General features: G+C 40.1%; 2 protein-coding genes across 4 annotated transcripts in view; one reads left to right on the plus strand and one right to left on the minus strand.

The window, feature by feature from the left end:
• Window positions 1-213: 213 nt before the first annotated feature.
• On the minus strand, window positions 214-10675 carry sirt5 (sirtuin 5). 3 transcript variants are annotated; one of them, XM_084910788.1, is made up of 9 exons: window positions 10550-10675; window positions 9052-9155; window positions 8831-8964; window positions 8465-8690; window positions 8278-8365; window positions 5032-5085; window positions 4812-4935; window positions 4390-4505; window positions 214-4308 (listed from the first exon to the last, which is right to left on the minus strand). In XM_084910788.1, exons 2-9 carry the CDS (start codon window positions 9140-9142, stop codon window positions 4236-4238), a joined length of 906 nt encoding a protein of 301 aa, XP_084766914.1. In that variant the 5' UTR covers window positions 9143-9155; window positions 10550-10675; the 3' UTR covers window positions 214-4235. The 3 variants fall into 3 exon arrangements, with proteins under 3 accessions (XP_084766914.1, XP_084766917.1, XP_084766915.1); XM_084910791.1 differs by lacking the exon at window positions 10550-10675 and adding an exon at window positions 10298-10406; XM_084910789.1 differs by lacking the exon at window positions 10550-10675 and adding an exon at window positions 9697-10012.
• A 4471-nt stretch (window positions 10676-15146) lies between these two features.
• phactr1 (phosphatase and actin regulator 1) overlaps window positions 15147-24470 on the plus strand; it is a 44487-nt gene continuing 35163 nt past the window's right edge. The window contains exon 1 of the mRNA XM_084910785.1: window positions 15147-15361. Within this exon, the coding sequence (XP_084766911.1) occupies window positions 15250-15361 (112 nt within the window). The 5' untranslated portion in view covers window positions 15147-15249. The remainder of the gene's footprint in view (window positions 15362-24470) is intronic.

Genomic DNA, 24470 nt, shown 5'->3' on the forward strand with positions numbered 1-24470 from the left:
AACTGCCTTACTTTTTCCAGCAATTTTGAACTAACTAAATTTTCAAGCGAGACAGTCACAGAAAATTTTCAGGGCTGAAAAACACATTTGAGTTCTGTAAAAAAAAAAAAAAAAGAAAAGAAAAAAGAAAAGAAAAGAAAAAAGAAAGAAAAACTGCGACCAAAACAGTTTTACACGTACGCCAGGTGTCACAGTCTAAAGCCAAAATCAAAATTTCTTAGACATTTAGGTTTTAATAGCAAAATTCATGCATTTGTTGTCTAAAATGTGAACACATAAAAAGCATTAGTACATTAGATTTTATCTACTTTCCAAAAAACTCACTGGAGAAAACCTGAAAACATGCTTTTTGTAAAAACTTTAAAGGTTGATATCACCACGTGGGATAAGTGACTTTTAACTCATAGCACATGAAAGGTCTCCTGTTTACCTACACTATGAGTCCAGGCTCATTGTCTAGCCAAGATTCCCCCTGAGTTAAAGTAATTTTTGAATTGTCATTTTTAATACTGGGATTTTGAGTCCTCAGTGCTTGCTTGAAAAAAAAAGTTCCATATTCTATGTTGATAGTCCTTATTTTATATTTTGTCTTTCTGTACTCTTATTCTGCTTCTATCAGATTGTGAACAACAGACATGCTCTGTAATCTTGGTATAAACCACATTTCTATTCTCAACATCTAGAACTGTCACGAGTTCAGTTCAGTTCTATGGCCTTTTGCAGATTTTCTATTTGTTTGCACAGATTATGTGCCAATTAAATTAAATGGGAGTAGCATAGAAATGTGTACTGACTATAACCCAATTCCAAAGAATTGTCAGATGTGTAAAATATATAGACTGTAGTTAACGTTTGATGAAGCCACCATCAAGTTATCCATTTGTTTTGCACTGTTTTCAAGCGTCTGTAATTTTGGCTCTTGAAACCAGATGTCACGAATGCAATGTCACCTCTTCTTTTCATAGCTCTGAAAGTGAAAATAAAAACAACTGCTATACTTTTGGAAGCAAAATTTGTTCCATGCTTGCTTGATCACACTTTAGTTGTTCAAAAGCTTCGCAATTCTTTTGTTTTATTTTATATTTCACTATGCAGGAAATGTTTTCACTGACAGCAATGACTTGTTTGCAAGGAGACTAGTTTAGCACCCAAACTCTTACTACAAACTTGTGCAGTTGTAGAATGTGGATGTGCACTGTCTTACGCAACACTTCCCTGAAAAGGCTGCAGTGTTCAGTATTAAGGGGGCCTTCACAGAATGCAAATTACCCATGCAATGTTTATTAATAGCATATGACGGTGTTGAAAGATATCAAATTAAATTTATGTACTTAGATCGTTAACTGTCATATTTTCAAGGGCTGAACTTGGACATTGAAATAGCTGTATGAAATTATTTCACTGGCACCATGTTCCAAGTATGGGAACTTTGATTTTTGGGGAATTTTGTAACATTATTTGTTGTACATACCTGGTCAGTCTTGAAGTGGCAGAAGATTATGGTGGTGTTTAATTCATTAGCAGTTTTAGCAGCAAATTGTAGGTGCCAATCTGAATTCTGAAACTGGTTTTGCATACTCTTCCATCAAGACACTCGAGGATTTTACAATTCTGTGCATGTTCAACTTACAACAGGGAAAACAAGTATGGCGGGATATTGTTAATGGTTGCTCATGCAGATGCTCATGAATTTATTGTCAAAATCCACCATTGTAATGGTAATTAAGAACTACAACTGATAATCTCTGGTTATTACTGGTTATGTGTCGATTGCACAAAAGCTACCTCTGAAATCTGAAAAGACATGCTTGCATTTTAGTTAGTAAGTTAGTAACAGGAGACGTGAAAACGTGAGAAACTAACTTGAAGCTTCAGCAGTCTGAGTTAGAAAAAAACTAGTGAGAGACCAGTGTATTTAGTGCAAAATGCTTTTTTGTTATAATTTCTACTCCTGAGGCGTTCAGTGCATGGAAGCACTCTAAAGGTACTATAACAGTATAAGTATCTTGACCAATAGTACTCCAGGATTTCTGATGTTGTTGTTGAGAATATGCTGAGCTTTACTGTTGATAAGCACTGCTGCTTTTGCTACTGTTAGCGGGCATTAGGGAAACTTCCTTTGAATGGGATCTAACATTGTTGGAGTCACGCATTTAGTGAATAAAATCTCATATGGTGTGACAAAGAAACTAAACTGTTTATCAGAGAGAAAGTGGGATTTTTAAGACACATAAGCCGGAGCTTAGCTTAGCTTATAACCAGTTGTTGTTTATCTGGCTCATTGTCAGAGAGAGATGGTATGGTCGCATGTCTAATATAATGACAGTAAGTACCTGCAAAAACATCAGCAATAAATCATCTTGTTTATGCACATTTTTGTGTGAAAGCCTTGACTTCAGTTCAGGAGATGAGGCTTGAGGTGAGGAGAAAGACATTTTATCCACATGTCAATCACACTGTCCCTTCCCTCCACATTTTCGCATTTTATTTACACGAGAAACAAATGCTTGTGTGAAGAAGGCTTTTCTATTCTGCTCAACCAGAGTAGAAAAGCACCATATAGTTCCATTTATCATCACCTTGTCTAAGAGAGCTCACACTGTGTTTAACCTTCAAAGGTTGTTAGAAATGTACAAGCATACACACTTTATTTTTGTGCACATTTCAATAATTTGCTGCACCCATTTTTCATTTTCCTAGCAAAATATAAAGACATGGCAGATAGCGCAGGACTTTTACACAGAACTGTACATTTTCATACAAACTGGATGTTGATGTTCATTTCCAGTTTGACTGTTTGTGTGTGTGTGGTCTACATTTTCCATGATCCACATTAGAGTGGGGCGTATTCTATGGAGTCAGTGTAGCATTTTTTGGAACTTGTGACAAATTTATAATTCAGTTATTGCTGCTGTTATTTTTGTCTTATTTTCCCTGTAATATATATATATACATATATATATATATATATTCCAAATTGCTGTAATGAGTACATATTATATTATTTTTGTTGATATTTTTGATAATAGAACATAAATATGTACATCAATAATTTCTTGATGTTTGTAATTTCACTTCTTTCAAATGCTTGCTGATGATCTTCAGATCTTGCAAAGATCAGGTGTGATACAGTAATAATACACAGAAATTCAAACTGGACTCCACTAGTGTACACTGTGTATTTATGCTTCAGTGATGATAATGGAGAGAGGTTGTGCTAGCTGTGGCCAAGCAGCCAAGTGTCAGGCACAATCTCATCTTTGAGATGTTTTCAGAAAGCAGAACATCACCCATTACACTGCGGTAGTATAAACTCTCTGATCTTTTCCGACTCACACTGCTGCATTACTTGAAACTCCTGCAGTATGTTAGATCCACACAGGAAGCTTTGGTGAGACACTTCAATATTTGAATCATTCAAATTTCCACAAGCTGTTCTGATAGTGTGAAAATATTAACATACATGCGACAAATCATTCATGAGCACTCGCATGTGCATTGTGTGTCCCCACGACTGCTTGAGGTAACACACAGTCCCCGTTGTCCCGGCTTTAACAGGAGCACACTCGTAGCCGCTGGAAGGTATTATGCACACCATTCCTCACAGTCTCTAAATTCACACAGCATCAACATACGCAAGCCCCACATATCCTAGGCAAAGCTCAAAAATCCTTTAGGAGTCGTTTTTTTTCCACGTTGGAGACCAACCACCAGGCTTTAGCTGAGGTAGCTAAACACTGCCCCCTATTGTCAAGCAATCAAAAGCCTTTCGTTGCCCAATGAGTGATGACGTTGGTTATGGTATTTAATCATTTATCATTGCTTTCCACTGTCTTCATTTTCTTTTTCAGCAACTCATTTTTACCCAAAAAAACCCCAACAACAAACAAACTCACAAATCATTGCTGACATCAAATAGGGGTGATTTGGCATTATTGCAATATCTGCTGCAACCTGATGACAATTAAATCAGTTACTCTCATCACAGCCTAATGATTAGAAACCAGAAGCCACTCAATCAGCAAACTCTTACAGCTGTGTGCACATATTGATAATATAGTCAAATTCTTAAACGTGTTATCTGTGTGACAGATAATTTGTTGGCCTCGTCTTCACATCCTTCACGCCTGTTGCTCGTCACACAGAAACCAATTTTCTTGGCACTACCAGTAAACCTTTCTGGTTTAAGACAACCCGGTCTCTGTAAAGCCAACATTCCAGGAGTCGTGTTTTTTTCATTCTTGTTCAGTCTCATGGCGTGCCAGTGCGGGGGGTAAGGTGGTCCCACAGGGGCCGTGGAAGTGGAACCTGGTGAGAAAAAAAAGAATTATCTACAGAGTGCAATGAAATTAAAGAGTGTGTCATTGTGCAAAAGTAAATGACACGTGCTTGAAGCGCATGGTGGCGGGAGTGTTTTCCATGTTGAACTCGGCCACAGGGACGCCTCTGACTGCCACCTGAGGAGCAAACATGGCTGCAGGATACACGACGGATGAAGTACCGACCTGCAAAGCGAGATACCCAAGAAACAGAGAGAAAGGTTCTGCTGATTACTACAAACTGGAGTGCTGTCAATTAAGCAGGCCGCAATTACATGCTGTAATAAAATGTAACTTTTAAAATTTGAATATCCTGCCAACATCGCCAAAAACAAAGCAGCTTTTTGTGTTGCTGAGGTAGGTTGTGAAGCTCTGCTGTACCTGGAAAGATGCAGTGTGAAATCTCTGGTCCTATAGCACCTCTATAAATTCTCTACCTGTCCTGTGACCCCACACACACACACACACACACAAACAAACAAACACACGTACCACGAGGCAGAGGTCACAGCTGTCCAACACTTTCTCTGCATGGGTGAGGATGTCAGCATCTAGAGTCTCTCCAAACCAAACCACAGCTGGTCTAAGGAGACCGTGACAGCCTGTCTGCTCACACCTGAAATACACACCCACACACACACACTTTGTCAAAACAAATAAATTCATTTGAAAAGAATTGTGTGTTAAAAGAGAGAGTGTAAGTGTGTTTTACCTTGGCAAATTCTGGACTGGGATCTCGGCATCTCGCGTGTCTGGGTCCGGAGCTCTGAGGAGACAGTTAGGTTGCCTTTGAGATGTTAGTTGCCACTACCAAGTGAACCACTTCTAAATGCACCTAATATTTCTCAGACATGGTCAGACACAGGGCTACAGGTGTAACTGTTACCCATTCACTTGAAAAAACGAATTCCAACAAGTTAAAAAAACAAAACTCTCAACAGACTTTGGAGAAAATTGGAAAATTGGGGCTATAACCTTTATTTCAAAGAAATAATTTTTTTAGGCACAGATAAAGAAATGAAGAGTCTATGCTCAGTTTTCACTTCATATTCTTACTGAATATTGCTTAAGTAGCTTTGTGTGACTCATAATTTGTCTTTGGTGACCTGTCTTTATCCTGTCTTCCTCCCATCACCCCAACTAGTCAGGGCAGATTCCTGCTCCTCACTGAGTCTGGTTCTGCCAGAAGTTTCTTCCTGTTAAAAGGGAGTTATTTCCTTCCCACTGTTGCCAAGTGAGACAATGGTTATTGTACGTTTGGTGACTGTTGTTGTTATTTAAATGGTAAATGGACTGATTCTTATATACCGATTCTACTCTTCTAGATATCCCACAATTATCCATTTACACCCATTCACATAAGCACTTTCTCCTATGCTTTTAGCGCTTACTAGATAACGTTCACACATTCACACTCTGATGGATGCATCGGAGAGCAATTTGGGGTTAGTATCTTGCCCAAGGATATTTGACATCATTGAACGACCAACCTTTCAATCAGTAGATGGTCTACTCTACCTCCTGAGCTACAGCCACACCCCCATTTGGCATTATACAAATAAAACTGAACTGAACCTGAGCCTCAAGTACACTGACTTTCAGGTATAGCACTGCCCTCACAGATGTACTGCATTAAAGACTCAAAGACCTACAGTGATTGCACCACTGAGACTGTGGCCATGGAAGTGCTTAAAAAATAATAAATTAAGAAAAAAATAGCTTCATAATCAATAATTGTCTAATAGCTTGTTATTCATTATTCTTTGCAAGGTCATATCTGGGCCACAAAACCAACACCAACAGCAGCCAACTCAGAGACAACTCCTCCACACAAGGAGTCAGCTGGGAAGGACACAGGCAAGACACCTGCCAACACTATCAAAGAGGAGGTGGCATGTTACAAAAGCAGCACTGGCACGGTGGAGAAGCAGTACGTGTTAATACCGTCACACTGCCATGATGGCAAGATGCTATCCCACTGTGCCTAGCACCTCACTTCATAGTGAGAGGGTGTTCTCCACAGCAGGGGACAGTGACATTATGAGCTGTTTACTTTGTTGTGAGTGGTCTTTTTTTACTTGTTTAGAATGCAGACAAAGGTATCATAACTTACTTTGGTTATACTGCATTTCACAAAATCATTTTTTGTTTATGTTATTTCAGTGAAGACCAGGAGCAAAAGCTCTTTAGGGTTTCTGTAAAATCCACTTTAAATTTGTTTGGTGTTGTGTTTAGTTGTGCCCAGTGCCAACGTGGGACAGTTTCCAATTTTGTTGTACTATTGTACTAGGTATGACTGTGCAATGGTGATAAAGAGTTATCTTATCTTATCTTAAATTCATTTTTTTTATCAAAAGCAAAGTTATATTTTGATGATAAGAAAAAGTGACCTGCTCCATGATTAAAATCCATGATCTGATTAGAAGCAGGAGTTCTGTGATCTGTTACACTCCTGCTTCTAATCAGATCATGGATTTTAATCATGGAATAGGTCACTTTTCCTTTCTGGAGGAGTTGCCTCTGAGTTGGCTGCTTACAACGACTAAGAATCAGGATCTTGGAGAGCTGCATGCGAACCTTTTTGAGGCGAGCGTAAACTGCTCTTCCCCCTTGTCCGAACACAAACGTATAAGCAGAGAGACAGACAATCGCAGGACCATAAAGTACGCTTTTACTGATATATAATTGAAATCCTGGTAAAACTCAACAACCTCATACACTTGTGCCTTCTTCCATGTGAATCTGTTTGACCATTCTTTGTCTATTTTTTAGGATGCATGTGACCCAAGTGATTGCAGGGCTGTGTCGTTGATGTCGTTGGATGAGTGGTTCTAATATGTTGGCTTAAAGCTGGTTGCTTGTTATGAGCGTTTCCGTGAGCATGAAAGCATTCCACAGCCTCTTAATCTTAGTGGGATTTGTTGTTTATTTGATTTAGATTCAAGTTTTCAGATATTAGCTTTTTGGGATTTTTATTTTTTTGCTGTAAAAATACAACTTTTATCCTTGTCAAACTGTGCTCGCATTTCCTTTAGAATCGACTACAGAAATGTGGACAAATGATGTGTTTTTGCAGCAGGCTGCTAGCAACAAAGTGCCCAAAGATACAAATTAAACTTGTTTATGTGTAGACACAACACAGGTTCATCCCTTGAGTTAGCCATTTTTTTATACTCGAATGATTAAAAGGTCAGTGTTAAGTGGCTGAACAAACAAAACATTCCTCTGAAATTGGTCAAGTACATGAACTGGACTGACAATGACAGAAAGACCTCCAGAAAGCCCAGAGAAGTATTTCTCAAGAGCAGTTTATAAAGTTACAAGAAAGTCTGGCTCCTTGGAAACAAAATGTGAAGAAATAAGGGTGGCTCAAGAATTTCTGACAATATTTTTTAAAACAATTTTCATACTTTTGACTAGAAAGACATCTAAACTCAAAATGATATTTTCAGTTCTTTAGTTGTTGTTGTTTTTAATTAACCATTTGCAGTGCTGTAATAAAGCACACCAGTATGTCTCCACACCTTGAGCAGTAGCAATAGGAAAGAAAATTAAATTAATCTGAATCGCTAACAGCACAGTCAGTACAGATACGTTTCAACATGACATGATCGGTTCTGCTATTCATTCTGAATTTCAGCGCGTGACTTCATCCACTCTGCAGCTGAGACTGAATTCACCACAGGAATATTTGTCAGCTATCAACATCGTCCATTTTAAATGTCAGGTAAGTGGCACGGCGGCTTCTAAAGTGACATTTGATTTGTGTCACATATTTTCCTTTTTCACCGTGTCATCAGGCGTTATTTAGCTCACTGACATTTGACTGACTGAAACAGCCCGCTTTCTCTGGCATTTGGGGCACAAATGACTGCGATCGATATCTCTTATAACACATTTTCACACTGTTGGGAAAACACAGTCCAATATACCAAACCGCACTGGATGACGCTCTTACCCTTTGCCCTCGAGGGCAGCGCAAATAGGGCTCTTGTAGTTGGCTGCTTCATGGCCACAGGTCATGCAACGTGTTTTAAAAAGACTTCCTGTATTTCCACAAAAACAAAAAAAAACACATACAAATTATGAACCAACAATTATCATACAGAAAAGTTTGTTTGCCCGCCTCAGACATCTTTGCTCACCGTGGATCTCCAGGATGTTTTTGGATCCAGCTCGGTGGTGGAGCTCGTCGATGTTCTGCGTGATGACGGTGACCTTGCGCCCTTGTTTGCTCAGACGCTCCTCACACTCAGCGATGGCCAGGTGAGCGGGATTGGGATCTTTTGTGAGCATGACCTCACGCCGGTAGTGGTAGAACTCCCAAACACGTGAGGGATTTCTGGCAAAGGCCTCAGGCGAGGCCAGTTCCTAACAGTTTTGAATTGTGCAATTAGATTTTTATCATGACCTATGATTCTCTCTGAAATATTTTTAAAGCAAATATTTTTAAAAACTCAAAACAAAGCACGAGAGCTGGTTGTACTGGACCAACAGCTGCAGGTGCATACCTGTGCTTCCCATTTTCTCCAGTAGCCTCCCGCTCCTCTGAAAGTAGGAACTCCGCTCTCCGCACTCACCCCTGCTCCAGTGATGATGGCGATATTCTTGGCTTTGGAGAAAATCTCCCTGAATGCTGCCAGATCTGCACATAAACACAGCGAGGCAGTGAAATGCTATGACAGTTGTTGCTAACAGATTTGTGGCAGAGACTGTAAATAATCAATTTTACCTGAGCTTGGTCTAGCCATGGCTTGTCTGCCCCCAGGTTTTCTCAAGTGGGCAAATAAAACAGCTCTGCAGGTAAACTGGCGCACAATCATCAGGTTATTGCAACTGGGGAAGAAAGACAAGACCCTGTCACTATTTATAGCTGACTCTATGGCTTTATATCTGATACTCCTTCAACTAGCAAGCCAAAGTTTAACAAATTGAGTTTGTTAAAACAAACATATGAAAGTTTTGTCTCGCGCAGCAGACGTTATTTTGTGCTCCAGTCTAATGGATTTATTGATCAATCCTGAAATGCCTTTGAAACAAAGGTACTGTTAAAGTGACGCTTTGTCTGGGTCAGTCCATAGAAACTATTGACTCTCTTGATTAAAATTGTACTATTTATCATCAAAGACAAACACAGAAATTTGTATTTCATAGCATACATGTGTCAAGTCTTACAAAGCTCATTTACCCATACTCTTAGCTATCAACACATTTGTTCTGTTCACTGTAATCACTCGATCTACCACACAACCACAGTAACCGTATAATTAAAAAACATTTTCCCTCTGTTATTTGACCATCACGCTAAACAGAGTAGATTACAGAAGGAATATTTAGCAAAAAAAAAAAAATGCTGTAAGGCAAAGTGTAAACTCACCACCATCTGTGTACTTTTTCCTCATACCACACTATTTACTCTTAGTGATGTCACTTCAAGAAACATGCGCAGTATTTTTGGTGCAGACGTGCTGTTACCATGGAAGTAATTATGGCCAAATATAAATGATGTTACGTTAACAGAAACATTTTCCTTTATGGACACTATCACTGCATTTTAAGGTAGAATTATCTGTGCTACTAAAAAAAAGTGTGACATTGACATAGGATATGAGCGCTAAGAAATGATATCCGAAAATCCACATATTTAGAAGAAACCATGTATTTAATGTTATTTTACCTATAATAATAAACTAAGAAATGTACTTGTTTTTAGTCACTGGAAACTGTATAAAATACACATGCATTATGAATATGTTTATACTGTCCATGCAAACTAAAAAGTTTGTCGTCTGTGGTATTATACTGTCTCGTTTTTATTGGTTGAGCATTAGTTGTATCTGAACCATTTTTCACTGCTGTCACTTTTGTTAGCTGAAAGGTCATTGTAGCTTTGCTTAAGTCAAAGGTCATGTTTATCACAACACAAACATGCACCTCCTGCTTCCTTAACACTGCTCATTATTCACAATACTACTTACTTAGGTTGCGAAACAAATGATACGGTATTGTTTATCCTAACTAACCGATCAAGGTGTGTACTCGAGCACAGACTGATAGCTGACCATGTATGCTAGGTGGCTAAGCTAACGACATAGAAGCTAGCGCTGGTAACCAAGGAAACAACAGCTAGCATAACATTAGCTTGTGAGGCCAGCATAGCATGTCTTTGTCTGTGTTCATCGATGAACTGGGTTTGTCTGTCAGACACACGGTTTCGCAACACTAACTACCTGGCAGACCGGAGCTTGGACAATTAGCTGGGGCTTTAAGGAAGTGGGAAGGCGTCTTTTCCTCTACTTCGGCTCAGCAACTGCACTGGATTGGCTTCGCTGTGAGGACATGAACCTGTCAGGGAACTCAGCGAGGTTAACAGCAACCCATTTAATCCACTTGTCCAGCAGAGGGAGCATTTGTACTACACTTGTTTTTTGCACTGAACGCGTGTTCACACACTGGACAAAGGTATTCAGCTACACTGCCTAATCATTTAATAAAGTTATATGATTATTTCTAGAGTAGTCTCCGGCCCCTTATTTGCAGTGAGGGAAATCTCTTGTCTAACCAAGACATTTTGTATAATTCCATGCTTCCTATTTTGCAGGGATAAAGCTGACTGTGCCCCAGTGCACAAAGCAAGGATGGGTTTAATGTGGTGGAAGTTGACTGGCCCGCACAGAATCTCAGCTTCAACACTATCAAACACCTTTGGGATGACCTGGAACGGCCCCTGGGAGCCAGCCTCAGAGTTTCATCTCACAAATGTTTTTCTGGATAAATGGGCAAAAATTCCCACGGACACATTCCAAAATCCTGTAGAAAGCCTTCCAAGAAAAGGGAAAGCTGTTATACATGTTACTGGCTAACTCCATATTAATGCATTCATGCACTTACAATGAGATGTGATGAAATCTAAACACAAAAGTGTAATGTGTACCAATTTGAACAAATATTTTTGTTTGTTTGTTTGTTTGTTTGTATTTGGCTTCAAGAGATGTTTTACTGTGGGTAGAAAATGTAACCTCTGGGGCTGTACTTCAGTTTATAATCTCCACATGATCAAACATTTGATTCTGTTCAGACCTCTGGCATCAAGAAGGAATTTGAACCTAGAGAACTGCTGCTCTCTGGATGTTTTTTCTTTTTTAAACTGTTTTGTGTAAACACTAGAGATGTTTATGCAGGAAAATCCCAGCAGACCTGCAGTTTCTGAAACAAACAGACCTGCCTGGTGCCAACAATCATGCTGTGTTCAAAGTCAATTCAATCACATTTCTTCCCTATTCTGAACTGTAACAACTCATCTTGACCCTGTCTATATGTCTAAATGCATTTAGTTAGTGCCATGTGATTGGCTAAAGAGATATTTGCATTAACAAGCAACTGAACAGGTGAATCTAACAAAGTGGCTGGTGAGTGTGTCCCTCAAAAACTGTGTAGCACGTATATGTACCACATACTGTAGGCCCTGTCAACTGTTATCCACACATCAGTATGGCCCTGAAAAAAGAGTGGACTAAGTTGCACTCAGTTTGTGCTTTAAAAGAACTACATTTAAACACCTTATTGTTGGTATACAGGGAGTGCAGAATTATTAGGCAAATGAGTATTTTGTCCACATCATCCTCTTCATGCATGTTGTCTTACTCCAAGCTGTATAGGCTCGAAAGCCTACTACCAATTAAGCATATTAGGTGATGCGCATCTCTGTAATGAGAAGGGGTGTGGTCTAATGACATCAACACCCTATATCAGGTGTGCATAATTATTAGGCAACGTCCTTTCCTTTGGCAAAATGGGTCAAAAGAAGGCCTTGACAGGCTCAGAAAAGTCAAAAATAGTGAGATATCTTGCAGAGGGATGCAGCAGTCTCAAAATTGCAAAGCTTCTGAAGCGTGATCATCGAACAATCAAGCGTTTCATTCAAAATAGTCAACAGGATCGCAAGAAGCATGTGGAAAAACCAAGGCGCAAAATAACTGCCCATGAACTGAGAAAAGTCAAGCGTGCAGCTGCCAAGATGCCACTTGCCACCAGTTTGGCCATATTTCAGAGCTGCAACATCACTGGAGTGCCCAAAAGCACAAGGTGTGCAATACTCAGAGACATGGCCAAGGTAAGAAAGGCTGAAAGACGACCACCACTGAACAAGACACACAAGCTGAAACGTCAAGACTGGGCCAAGAAATATCTCAAGACTGATTTTTCTAAGGTTTTATGGACTGATGAAATGAGAGTGAGTCTTGATGGGCCAGATGGATGGGCCCGTGGCTGGATTGGTAAAGGGCAGAGAGCTCCAGTCCGACTCAGACGCCAGCAAGGTGGAGGTGGAGTACTGGTTTGGGCTGGTATCATCAAAGATGAGCTTGTGGGGCCTTTTCGGGTTGAGGATGGAGTCAAGCTCAACTCCCAGTCCTACTGCCAGTTTCTGGAAGACACCTTCTTCAAGCAGTGGTACAGGAAGAAGTCTGCATCCTTCAAGAAAAACATGATTTTCATGCAGGACAATGCTCCATCACACGCGTCCAAGTACTCCACAGCGTGGCTGGCAAGAAAGGGTATAAAAGAAGAAAAACTAATGACATGGCCTCCTTGTTCACCTGATCTGAACCCCATTGAGAACCTGTGGTCCATCATCAAATGTGAGATTTACAAGGAGGGAAAACAGTACACCTCTCTGAACAGTGTCTGGGAGGCTGTGGTTGCTGCTGCACGCAATGTTGATGGTGAACAGATCAAAACACTGACAGAATCCATGGATGGCAGGCTTTTGAGTGTCCTTGCAAAGAAAGGTGGCTATATTGGTCGCTGATTTGTTTTTGTTTTGTTTTTGAATGTCAGAAATGTATATTTGTGAATGTGGAGATGTTATATTGGTTTCACTGGCAAAAAATAAATAATTGGAATGGGTATATATTTGTTTTTTGTTAAGTTGCCTAATAATTATGCACAGTAATAGTCACCTGCACACACAGATATCCCCCTAAAATAGCTAAAACTAAAAACAAACTAAAAACTACTTCCAGAAACATTCAGCTTTGATATTAATGAGTTTTTTGGGTTCATTGAGAACATGGTTGTTGTTCAATAATAAAATTATTCCTCAAAAATACAACTTGCCTAATAATTCTGCACTCCCTGTAGTGATCGTGAACTCAGTGAATCTGTTTACAGTCATCTCCACTAGAGGTCACCAATGAATTAGTAGAATTAAAAGAATATTAAGCAGAATACCAAAGCAGTGATATACAATAATAGTTAACATTATGAATCCTGTGTGATTATGGATGGATGGATGGATGGATGGAACTGCAGTGTTATAGCAGTCAATTAATATCATTCATAACACAAATAAAAAGAGGCAAAGCAGATTAGTTAAATCCCTTCTGCTGAAGTCTCTCTCCATTGTACTACTGCTGTATTTTGTAGAGTTAAAAGACTGGTTTATTGGATAATTATTGGTCATATACAGTCCATGCATCCCATAATCCAAGCTGATGTAAAGATTTTATTTATTTTGTTTTTGCTTTTAATGCAAATGCAGCACATTTACTTTTTTTTTTTTAACAAACGTGTAGCTTTCATATGTTTAAAAAAGCCAGCTCTGTAAGTCATTTTCTTTAAGTAATGATCTATTTGAAATTTGACTGCTTTAGCCTATAAAACATAGCAGCCATTATTTAATATTTCATTATTTAGAACTGCAAAAATATATTTCTTTTATTTATCAATTGGGTAGCATTTATTTACCAGGGCAACTGATCTATGAATCAAGAATTTATCAAGTGTAGTTAAATCTGGTTCCCAAACTATATATTAGCATCTTCAAATGTCTTGTTTTGCCCAAACTTGATTCATTTACAGTTTACAAAAAGCAAAAAAATATACAAACAGCATTTTTTTTTTTAAATTAAAGTGCCTTATTGATATCCTTTTTAAAATTCAGATCAATTATGTTGAATTATTCTTTATGTATTTATTTATAATTATTTATTATTTTCAATTTCTGTATTTTATTAAAAATGGGGTATATGTACATGTATTGCAAATTCTATTTGAAAAGCTGAAACCAGGTGGTTTTGTTTTTCTACATCATTGACAATTATTTTTCTATTAAAATTGGTCATTCGAAAAAGCCTGGCTTCGTCAGCATGACAGCAGTCTGTTCAACTTGTCAAACGTGCATAAGGTCTGTATGCTTCTTCCCATCCACCTGCCCAGGGTACACCTTGGACAAGTCACCAGTCTCTCGTAGGTCCAACACGTGAAGATAGATAGTACTCATGCTCACATTCACATCTTCTGCCATTTAGAATGATCATACTGGCCAATATAAAAGTAATACATTTTGTCTTCAGGAAGCCCATTTTCATATTATATTACTGGGCCAGCACTGCCTTGTAATAAGGCTCTACCATAAAGAGTGGTTCCATAATTGGTCATAGCAGTATCCAAACATTTCTCAGCACTTTATAATTGATGACACATCAATGAGACACACACGAGGATCGTAACAATGGATTTTTCTATTATGGGAATGTCATTTGCAATCTGTGACCAACGTTTTTGTTGTTGAATTTCTCGTCTTTTATTGTAAGAGTCGATAACTCCAGACAACATGTGACCGTTAAAATTGTGTGTTTGAGGACAGTGCAGTCTATTGCTTTTCATTGGCCAAGGTGGAGTCGGAACTTGAGCAGGTGGCGCTCACTTACTGGAACAGTAGCTCATCAAGGATCCAATCTTTCTCTCCCTCTCTGTCTCTCTCTCTCTCCCCTCTCCCCCCCTCCTCCCCTCCAGCACCGTTACAATAGCCCCCCCCCCCCCCCCCCCCCCACACCGCCTGCCCGCGCGGGTGCACGAGTGGCTGCTGCGGCGCCGAATCTCTCGCAGTCGCGCCGGTCGCCAGTGGACGCTGCCCGGCTGGCGGAACATGGCGGCGGCCCCGGAAGAGGAGGTAGACCGCAGACCGATCCGGAGGGTCCGCTCCAAGAGCGACACGCCTTACATCAACGAGGCGAGGATCTCTCTGCACCTGGAGACAGGTAGGGCTGCTCGCCAGAGCCGCGGATCCTCTACGCTTCGTGTCCGGGTGTATTAGCTGCTCCCACGGGGGGAGGGATAGTGTAGTGTAGTGAATCTGTTCTCACTGTGAGAGAAACTGCTTCATCGCCCAGTGACAGTTCCCACGCCGCAGCAGCATGACTTTGGGCTTTCATTGTGCAGCCTTCGCGGCACCCACAGTGCTCGGCTTTCACACTGGGTGGCCGGTAACCACACTGTGACTCATGCACCGGGAAATGGGGAGAATTCCCCACCTAAGCATGGGCGATATACTGTATAGCAGGAGATAACAATTAGCCCTGTAGAAGGATTGATCGCCGCCTCTCCTGCCGGACTCCGCCTCGATTGTCCGCTGCGGTGAGCTGCTGTGCGAACTTGGGCTGCTCGCTTAAAATGCTATTGTTGTTCACGCTTCTGGTGAAGGGTGAAGGAATGGATAGTCCGCCGTGCTGTGCTAAGCGCGGATGCTCAAGCTCAGTTTGTCTGCGAGAGAAAACGGGCGAGATAGGTTGTTTCCCTTGTTGCCATGGTCACGATGATAACGCCGCAAAGAAAGCTTGATTAGCAGCATGTCGATGCGAGTATACGGGCAGATATGCGCTCCTTCTCTCGACACTTTCTGCCTTGAGCTCCCCCATGAGAGAGGCTGCTTTAATGACACATCAGTGCAGAGCTGTCCACTGCCCCTTGGTGCTGAAATGCCACCAATCCAAATGCAAGGAATGTGCAGGTCTCCACTGATGTTAACCCACATTTATAATCGGTCTTTTTTTTTTTTTTAGTATCTCTCTCTATATATATACAATGGGATATTGCATGCGGATTGCCTGTGGTCGACCCTCCCCCAGAATTTTCCGATGTGACAAATCCCAGTCACATGGTGTGCCTGGTATAGCCTGGTAGACTAGGCTCTAGATTCAACCCTATATTTTCCATTTTGGAGGAAAGAACTGTGGAAAATTACCCTCCTGCCCAGTTGTTGTTCTGCTTTGCCTGAATGATCTTATCAAACACGGAGCTCTTAGTAGGAAGCACAGCTTTCATCCAAAGGTGTACAGTAACATCTGGTTTTTGCCTGCAGCACATGTGAGAAATGTATGCGAAGAAGCCAGACTTACATAATAAATCTTAATGAGATCAGGAATTACTCAAAAACTCGCCCTGTAATGTGCCCCCTTTTAGCCTGCTTAAACCTTTATGACTCATGCTGTTCAGACCCACCTACTCATAATCTCTCACAGCTGCCCTCTCTCTGCCCTCAACCATCTTCCTCTCCATTTTGTTTCCTATTAAAAGCAGCACCTCCTCTGAGCCAGATTAACTGACTCTCCAACTTTATAAATAACACTATTTTTCTGTTTTAAATATATCCTGGAGCCTTCTATTGGGCCATGGCTTGAATGTGAAGGAGGAGGGGGGCTGCCATGTCTTGCTAACAGTGCTGCTCCTGGCTGTTAGTTGAAAACAGAGTTGGGCAGGCTGCAGCTGCATGAGACTGGCGTGGCATCATCAAGAATCTAGCGGGCACTGCCAGCTATGTAGGGAGAGCACAATTTTTCTTCACCCGTTCTGCTGGAAATTCCATATCCTCTTCCCCCTTTTCATTGTCTCTTCCCCCATTACTTTGGTTTAATCTCATTTTCTTTTCCTGTCACCACTGAAACCATCTGCCCACTTACTCATTTGATTCCCCCCCAATTTTACTTCATGTTTTTGTGTTTAGGCTGCTGTGTGTTTTGCATAAATCTAACCCACTCATTTTCTTTGATGTGTGCCACCATGCACGTGTGACAAATATTCAAGCCAACTTCAGAGTACACACACACATCTGCGTGTGTGTGTGTGTGTGTGTGTGTGTGTGTGTGTGTGTGTGTGTGTGTGTGTGTGTGTGTGTGTGTGTGTGTTTGCTTTCACGTGCATGCCTGTCTGGTCCACATGCATGTGTGGGAGGCTGTGCTATGTGAGTACCGGGATTAGTAAACAAGAGGTTATCACAGTGGCTGCTGCCAGACAGCTTGCTGTTGTTCTCTGTAGCCTGACCCTCTTCAGCCACATCCATTAAACATCCAGGTTGAGATGCTCATCACTGCAAAACCCATCAATGAGGTCCTGTCCCTTGTAGTACCTAAGGACATTGTTGATATGGTTTTGTTTGAATCAAAGGCGGTTTTGGGAGAGTATTTTGACCACTTTAAACCACAAAACATGTATTCTGAAGTCTTCCTGAACTTTCTCCATCAGTAGCTTTAAAGTTAGAAACAAACAGTTATATGTCATATGAGTGGCATTTTCCACTGGCACGGTGTGTTTAGTTTTTTTTCACCACAAAAACTGCCTGACCTTTTACTGCATGAAGCTGTTTAAATAGGCTGGTTCTCAAAAGACACCAAGACAGAAGTGGCTTGGCATCAGCATCCATGTCTATGGGAAAAGAGAGGCCCTTTATCTTTACAGAACAGAGGACAATACATTATGAGAGTAAGTTAGGTATGCTATGAATAGCACAAAACGGAGAAGCTGGGTTCAAGGGGCGTTGCAAAGAAGCTTTCAGAGAACACTGATTATTGGTTTCCACTATTTCTTGCATCTATTCATACATGCAGGTTGATGGCATTTATAGTGACTTGTTGTGAGTAATCTGATTACTCAGTTACCTCTGTTTTATACATTTAGAGAAAGCATTATCTTCCCTTATTCTGTGCATATTTTCTTAGAATATATACATTCCATTTTGGTTCATATGTGATAAGATCATTGCACTGATGTATCACTTTAAGGGCTCACAAGTTATAATCTTCACAGCTGTTGTTCCAAACCTTTATACCATTTTTCTGCTGTGTTTTGTTTCGGTGCTTCCTAACCCTGATCATATTATTTGTGCCCAAGCCTAATCAAACTTCACCACAGCAGGTCATAACACATTCATATGAATATGAATTTTCTGACGCAGGTGCTTGAAAAGGATTTTTACAATCTAATGACAAACGGTGTCATTCTGCAAATACTGTAGCTGTGCTAGACTGGAAAACACTTGTAGGTAGTGACAAATCATCCGTTTAGTTGCTTTCTCAGGTAGGGAAATGAAAGCTGTATCAATCTTTGTGGACATAAGAAATCATGGAACTCCAAACCAATTTGGCAGGCAAACAGCTGTGATGAATTATCGCCTTTGGATGTTGTAATGGCTAATGTGTTGGCAAACATTTGTCTTCTTACACTAGCAACCTAAGCACCGAATGGAGCTGTGTTTGTGTCTGCCTGATGAATTTCAATCAAATATTCTCCTTTCTTCTTCTTACACATCTTAAACCGCTAATTGTTTCAATGTCTTTACCAGCTTTAAAGTCGGAATATTAGTCATTCGTAATAAATGAGGTAACCATGGACTGATCTGATCAATTTCAAATTTTAGTTTTTCTTGTGGTTTCCGTTGCCTCAGGCCAGTCGAGATTCTGTTCAGCATCACCTTTCTTCAGCAATTGAAATCCAGGTCAACTCAGTGAGAGCTTAGTATTTCTCACAAAGACCAAGACCAGAGCATTACCATACTGTCTTTCAAGCAGAGAGATGGAGTTCTAATACAGATCTGAATGAACGGCTGAGACAGAGAGGGCTTAAATGCGAGGGGGTGCAGGAGCAGGAAGGATCTGACAAGAGGACAGGCTAGGAGGATGAAGCCTTTCTATTGTGGCACCATAAAGACTGGCACGGTGAGAAAGAACCAGAGTTGGCTGTTGTCCATTGAATATAGTAAGAACAGTGCACAAATAAACCACCTCCCCTCTATCTGAGTAATACCCTTTTGTTGCTCTTATTCTCTCTGCTTCTGTCTCACATACATACATAAACGCTGCTATCTGCATACATTAAAAAGGCCTTGAGAAGCAGACTGCTGAACCTACCTGGGTAGAATACAAAAGCACAGGGAGGAAGTGGAAGAGCTTTAAATGCAGAGGAGTGCTTCCACCGCCTTGCTGCCTTCCACCCAGTGCACAAAACCTTTCACTCTTCCTCTGCTGGCACGTGGTTCGGTCCATTCAGCTCAGACAAGCTGGTTATTGTGCCGGGAGCGAAATCTTGAGCCAAAGAAGGCGACAGACACAGATCTAAGTTGTTACTCATGATTCGAGCCCAACATATAGAACTTTTTTTTTCGAAATTGATACTCATATCTGTATTTGGTGATTTAAAAAAGTCCAGTACATGAGCCAATATTTTTTTTCTTTCAGACACACAAAACAAACAGATTTCCCTCACATTTATATGTGTAGTTATTTGATAAAAATGCAGCTGTAGCTTGGGATCCAGCAGCTTACAGGACTATAGAAAGAAAGTTAATGACTGATTGTGGAGTACACTGGCATATAAACACTTCACCTGAGCGATGCATAAAGGCAAAATAAAAGGAAAGGTTGCTGGTGCTAGCATTGATAGCATTAGCTACACTTGTTTTGCACAGTGCAAATACCTATACATTTCATCAACAACCTTTCAGCAAATGTATGATTTGATAATGGAAGTTTGGCATAAAAAGCTTTAAATGTATCTTTAGGACCCATTCACAAAGGCCTAGAGACCAGTCAGCAACCATCTGGCAACTACTAATCATGTGTGAGAAACAAAAAACGCAGTTGGCAAGTTGTTGAAGGAGGTTGCTTGCTGTCACTAGGCGAAATTAGTTGCAAAGCGGTATACGGTTTTGCACCAAAAAGTGTCTTGTGATTATTAGATTGTCACAGTTTTCTGCAGCACGGAAGGCACTGACTTGACTGCAAACACTAACTATTCTCTCAGTGGTAGGGAAACTGTGAAAAGCGTGACTCAAACAAGAAATAGAGACCATTTGTCTTTAAAGTAAAAACTGTTTCATTTCAATTCAATTCAATTCAATTTTATTTATATAGCGCCAAATCACAACAAAAGTCGCCTCAAGGCGCTTCATATGAAACGTGTTGGTTGCAGTGCTGAGGCAAGGTTTTCCATTATATTATATATTAAGTGTGATTGATTTCAAATTTCAAATTGATCCAGTTTGTATAAGAAACAACTTTCAGAGTGTAAAAAACACTGTCTGTACACCAGCTGGTTTCTGGGCCTGTGTCACTGAGACATTTAACACACATGCAAGAGTTGTGCATTCAAAGCTTAACCTTGCCCATTAGCATCTGTGGCTACAGACAGTGTTTTTTACACTCTGAAAGTTGTTTCTTATACAAATTATAGCAGTCTCATTGCTGACGGCACTCATAGCACGCTCAAAAAAATAGTTGAATTTTTAGGCAGGACTCACATATGTTGCTTCAGTGAAGATGGTTATGCTTGCAGTTTGGAGGGTATCTTTGCTAGCATAATCGTCATATAAACAACATTCCCAGGGCAAGCTAACAGGGCTTTAGTTAGCAGTTAGCATGAACCAAGCTAGCTGCCTTTTATTAACGTCATTAATGTACAAAAGAGTGATAACTCGCCTCAGTGCTCCACTTGCCCTTCATTTCATTGCCAGACTGGAACGTAGAGATGGCTCGATCGATCCAACTATCAACAGTTTTGATACCAGTGCTGATATTGGTATTGGATACTAGACACTAGCATGATTGGATCAATGCTTTGATTCAGTATGTAGCCCACTGAATTGTGTTAAATTACTTAGTTTTTTTGAAAATTAAAAAAATGTCCTAACATGCACTATGAAAAATGTTTGAACCTTGTTGGGTTGACTGTCGGGTCTATTTTATTTATAGCCTATAGCACATTTAAACAACAGAAGATGACCCAGAGTCTTTAGAGACAGGCACATTTAGATTGTACAATCTTCCAAAAAAAAAAAAACAGTTTCAAAATACATGAAAAGATGTTTTGTTGTGTCAACTAATTATTGTGGAAAGTAAAAAAAAAAACAGTGTTTTAGTGATCATTAAAATGAATTTGTAAATTGATGATGATTCATCTCATAAGTCATGACACACTGTTCTCCCCTACCTAAGCTGCCTTTATAAGTTGAACGTATCAGCATAAATATTGCTACTAGCAATACTGGCCCTGTATTTACTTAGTATTGGATCATACCAAATATTTACGGTATTGCACAGCTCTGCTGGACAAGTAGCCACCACCCTCTAATCAGGTAATTTCTGTAATGTGATTTCATTGGCTGACGCCTGGCAGAGGTGAAAGTCATGAAGCCAGAAGTACGACTGCACACATCAGACTGAGCTCGATGTTGACCCTGAGTGTGTTCTCATTTTGCCATGTTGGATTTGTGTGTGTGTGTGTGTGTGTGTGTGTGTATCTCCTGTTTATTGGCCTGGCATATTAGTTGGCATGGGAGAATATTTATAGGTAAATGTATCTTTCTTTTTTAATTTTCTGGGAGGAGGCAATGGTTTTTTGTTTTACTTAATTGAAAACAGCAAGAAAAAAAACTTTAAATAGGTAAAAAGCATTCACAGAGATTGTATATCTGGTGCAACTCGCCGTATTTCATAAAAAAGTATAGTACAAAAAAATAAAAATTTCCAATAGCAGTTTAGGTTGCCATGAATTTTTTTTAGTTTAAAAAAAGCTTCCTTTCTGCCCAGCTTTAGTTTATGGTATGAATTCCAGATGTAGCTTACTTTTTGATGATTGTTGTTGTGGACGATGCTTTCTGACAACCCATACATGGCTTGTCTGAACTTGTTTCATTCATCACCCACATGTCAGTGACGGTGCCAGTGATACCCGTTGCATTGTACCAAAAGAGGAGCTGACATGAAGCAGAAGTAGCTCAAAATATCGTGTAATGTGGCTGCGTTGTGAGCTCATAAAGTAAAGTGTGTACAAAAATGTTTCTCACACTGTTTATATTCTGCAGATGAACCACGGATCATGACAGTTTGTGGGTTGCTGCAACCAGTGACATTCAGTGTGGCCTGCAGATTATAATGTGGTGGATGTGGCTTTAATTATAGCCGAGTGCCTTTAGCCTGAGACAGAAATCAGTGCAGCATTTTCAGGCTTTATTTTATTTTTATTATGAAGATATTGTTTGGAAATTGAGTCATAGGGATAAACCCTTGAAGCGGCGTCATTTTACAGGATTTTAAACAACAAAATGACTGGTAGTTTGTGTGTTTCGTTGGAATAAACTGCCTTAAACCTACATTCTTCCCAACAGCCAAAGAGGGGGTTGAAGAATACACAGGATTGTTAAGAAGTCTGTGGAAAACAGTCCTTCATCTTCCTTGTCTGTGACATCAGAAAACACTTTCATGATGATTTTATGGTCTCAGATATTAGTTTTACGTCTTACTGAATACAACATGATGTTAATTTTGTAAATTTTGCTTCCCATTAGAGGAAAAAAAAGTCTGTCTCGCTGTGTGATTGATGAGCCTGTAGTTATATCAAAATGTCATTTTCGGGAATAAGTTAACATGTTGTCTTCAAAAGTGGTCCAAGGAAGCAACGGTGATGAACCAACAACAGGGTGATGGGCGACCAAGGTTTACTGATGCAGGCGGGGAGTGAAGGCTGGCCTGTGTGGTCTGATTCAACAGTTGAGCTGCTGTAGCTCAGTTTTTTTTTAAAAACCCAACGTAATGGTTCTGACAGAAAGCAAACAGTGCATCACAGTGCATTTACTTTCTTTACTTAAATTTTGTAATATCCTGTTCCATTTCTTGTAAATGACTGTGACATGTTGTGAATTCATTACTGTGAATTCAGTAATGCCTCAGTGGTTGTCTACCCCGCCTTGTTGTACAGACTGCCTGTGGCTTTCTCTTTGATATTTTTGCCCCCCTGTGGTAGTTTTAAGTGTGGCTCTTTGTGGTTCATCCCTGGGCACTTTAAGGAAAATACACAACCAAATCGCAAAAGGAAACCAGAGCCTCAAGTAGGTGTTTTTTTCCCCCTGCAAGTATGTTGTCTGTATGGGTGAAGGCCACCTATTAAAACAGATGAGCAGCATACAGGAAGAGAGAGGGGTGACTCATATCCCTGTGATATGCCAAGCCACACATTTACAGTGATGTACACACACACACACACACACACACACACACACACACACACACACACACACACATATACACACACACACACACACACACACACACAAACAACAGCACACACACTCCTCTTCGGGCTCTGCTGTTCTGTCACTTTGTATTAATACACACGCAGTGAGTCCAGTCAAAGGGAAGAGGAAGAGAAGGGGTGTGTGTGGAGGCTTTTGAACAGTCAATGGCAGCGAGAAAGAAAATGATTAAAAAAAGTGTAAGAAGATGGAAAATCCATTGAACTTTGTGTTGCCTTTGTACAGGCAGACTTCCTTTGTCCTTCCTCATCATATCGCATGTTATTTAGCACCGTTCCCATCGTTTGGTGCTGTGCTAATGCCAGCACATTTCTAGACAGATGGAGAAAGAAAAACCAGCAGAGACCAAGTCAGTAGCTTGTGTTGTCACAAGAAAGCCTTTAACTTTTGGAGTTTCCAAATTTAAACCTTGAGTGAAGGGACAAGGTTATAAGAGATCAGATTCTACCTTGTGAGCCAAAATGACACATGTTTCTTTGTTTAAAAAAAAAAAACTAATTAAAATTAACAAAGTCACACAAATCTTCTCCATTCTACCCCATTCTCTTGCCTTCATCAACGTTATATGAAAGGTTGTTTGCAGTTTCTTTACATGTATATTCCATCTATTAACCAAGTGTTTTTACACTGATATACATAAAAAGGGGTGCAAGCAAAAAATCTCTTAGCTTTTAGAAGGCTGAGTCCGATGGTTACATGTGGCAGTTTCCTGTAGCCTGGAAAAAATATTTTAAACTGTAGACTGTATATAAAGGATGGTTGTAGCCAGTTTGTGTTTGTGACGGTGTGTGTTTTTCTCTTCGATTGCATTGATGTTGGTTTTAGATCACTGCCAGATCTTTAGAGCCAGAAGTTTCCATATTTGGGAGCAGTGCTAAGTTATCAGTTAATGTTAGAAAACTTGGTAAATGATATCACACAGGCACACATATATATTAATTAGTGCTAAGTGACAGATGATAGATAGAAGAAGGGGCAGCCTGTATCACAAAGCAAGCCATAATATTAGT

Source organism: Perissodus microlepis, chromosome 17 (assembly GCF_051167445.1).
Source record: "Perissodus microlepis isolate ML-2025 ecotype Zambia chromosome 17, ASM5116744v1, whole genome shotgun sequence".
Classification (NCBI taxonomy): Eukaryota; Metazoa; Chordata; class Actinopteri; order Cichliformes; family Cichlidae; genus Perissodus; species Perissodus microlepis.

What these genes read in the sequence shown, in the direction of transcription:
- sirt5 (XM_084910788.1), bottom strand. Translation starts at nt 9,142, where the DNA reads ATGATTGTGCGCCAGTTTACCTGCAGAGCTGTTTTATTTGCCCACTTG. An exon ending in GGAGAAAATGGGAAGCACAG is followed by an intron (nt 8,691 to 8,830) that starts GTATGCACCTGC and finishes CAAAACTGTTAG; the next exon opens with GAACTGGCCTCGCCTGAGGC. An exon ending in AAACATCCTGGAGATCCACG is followed by an intron (nt 8,366 to 8,464) that starts GTGAGCAAAGAT and finishes GTGGAAATACAG; the next exon opens with GAAGTCTTTTTAAAACACGT.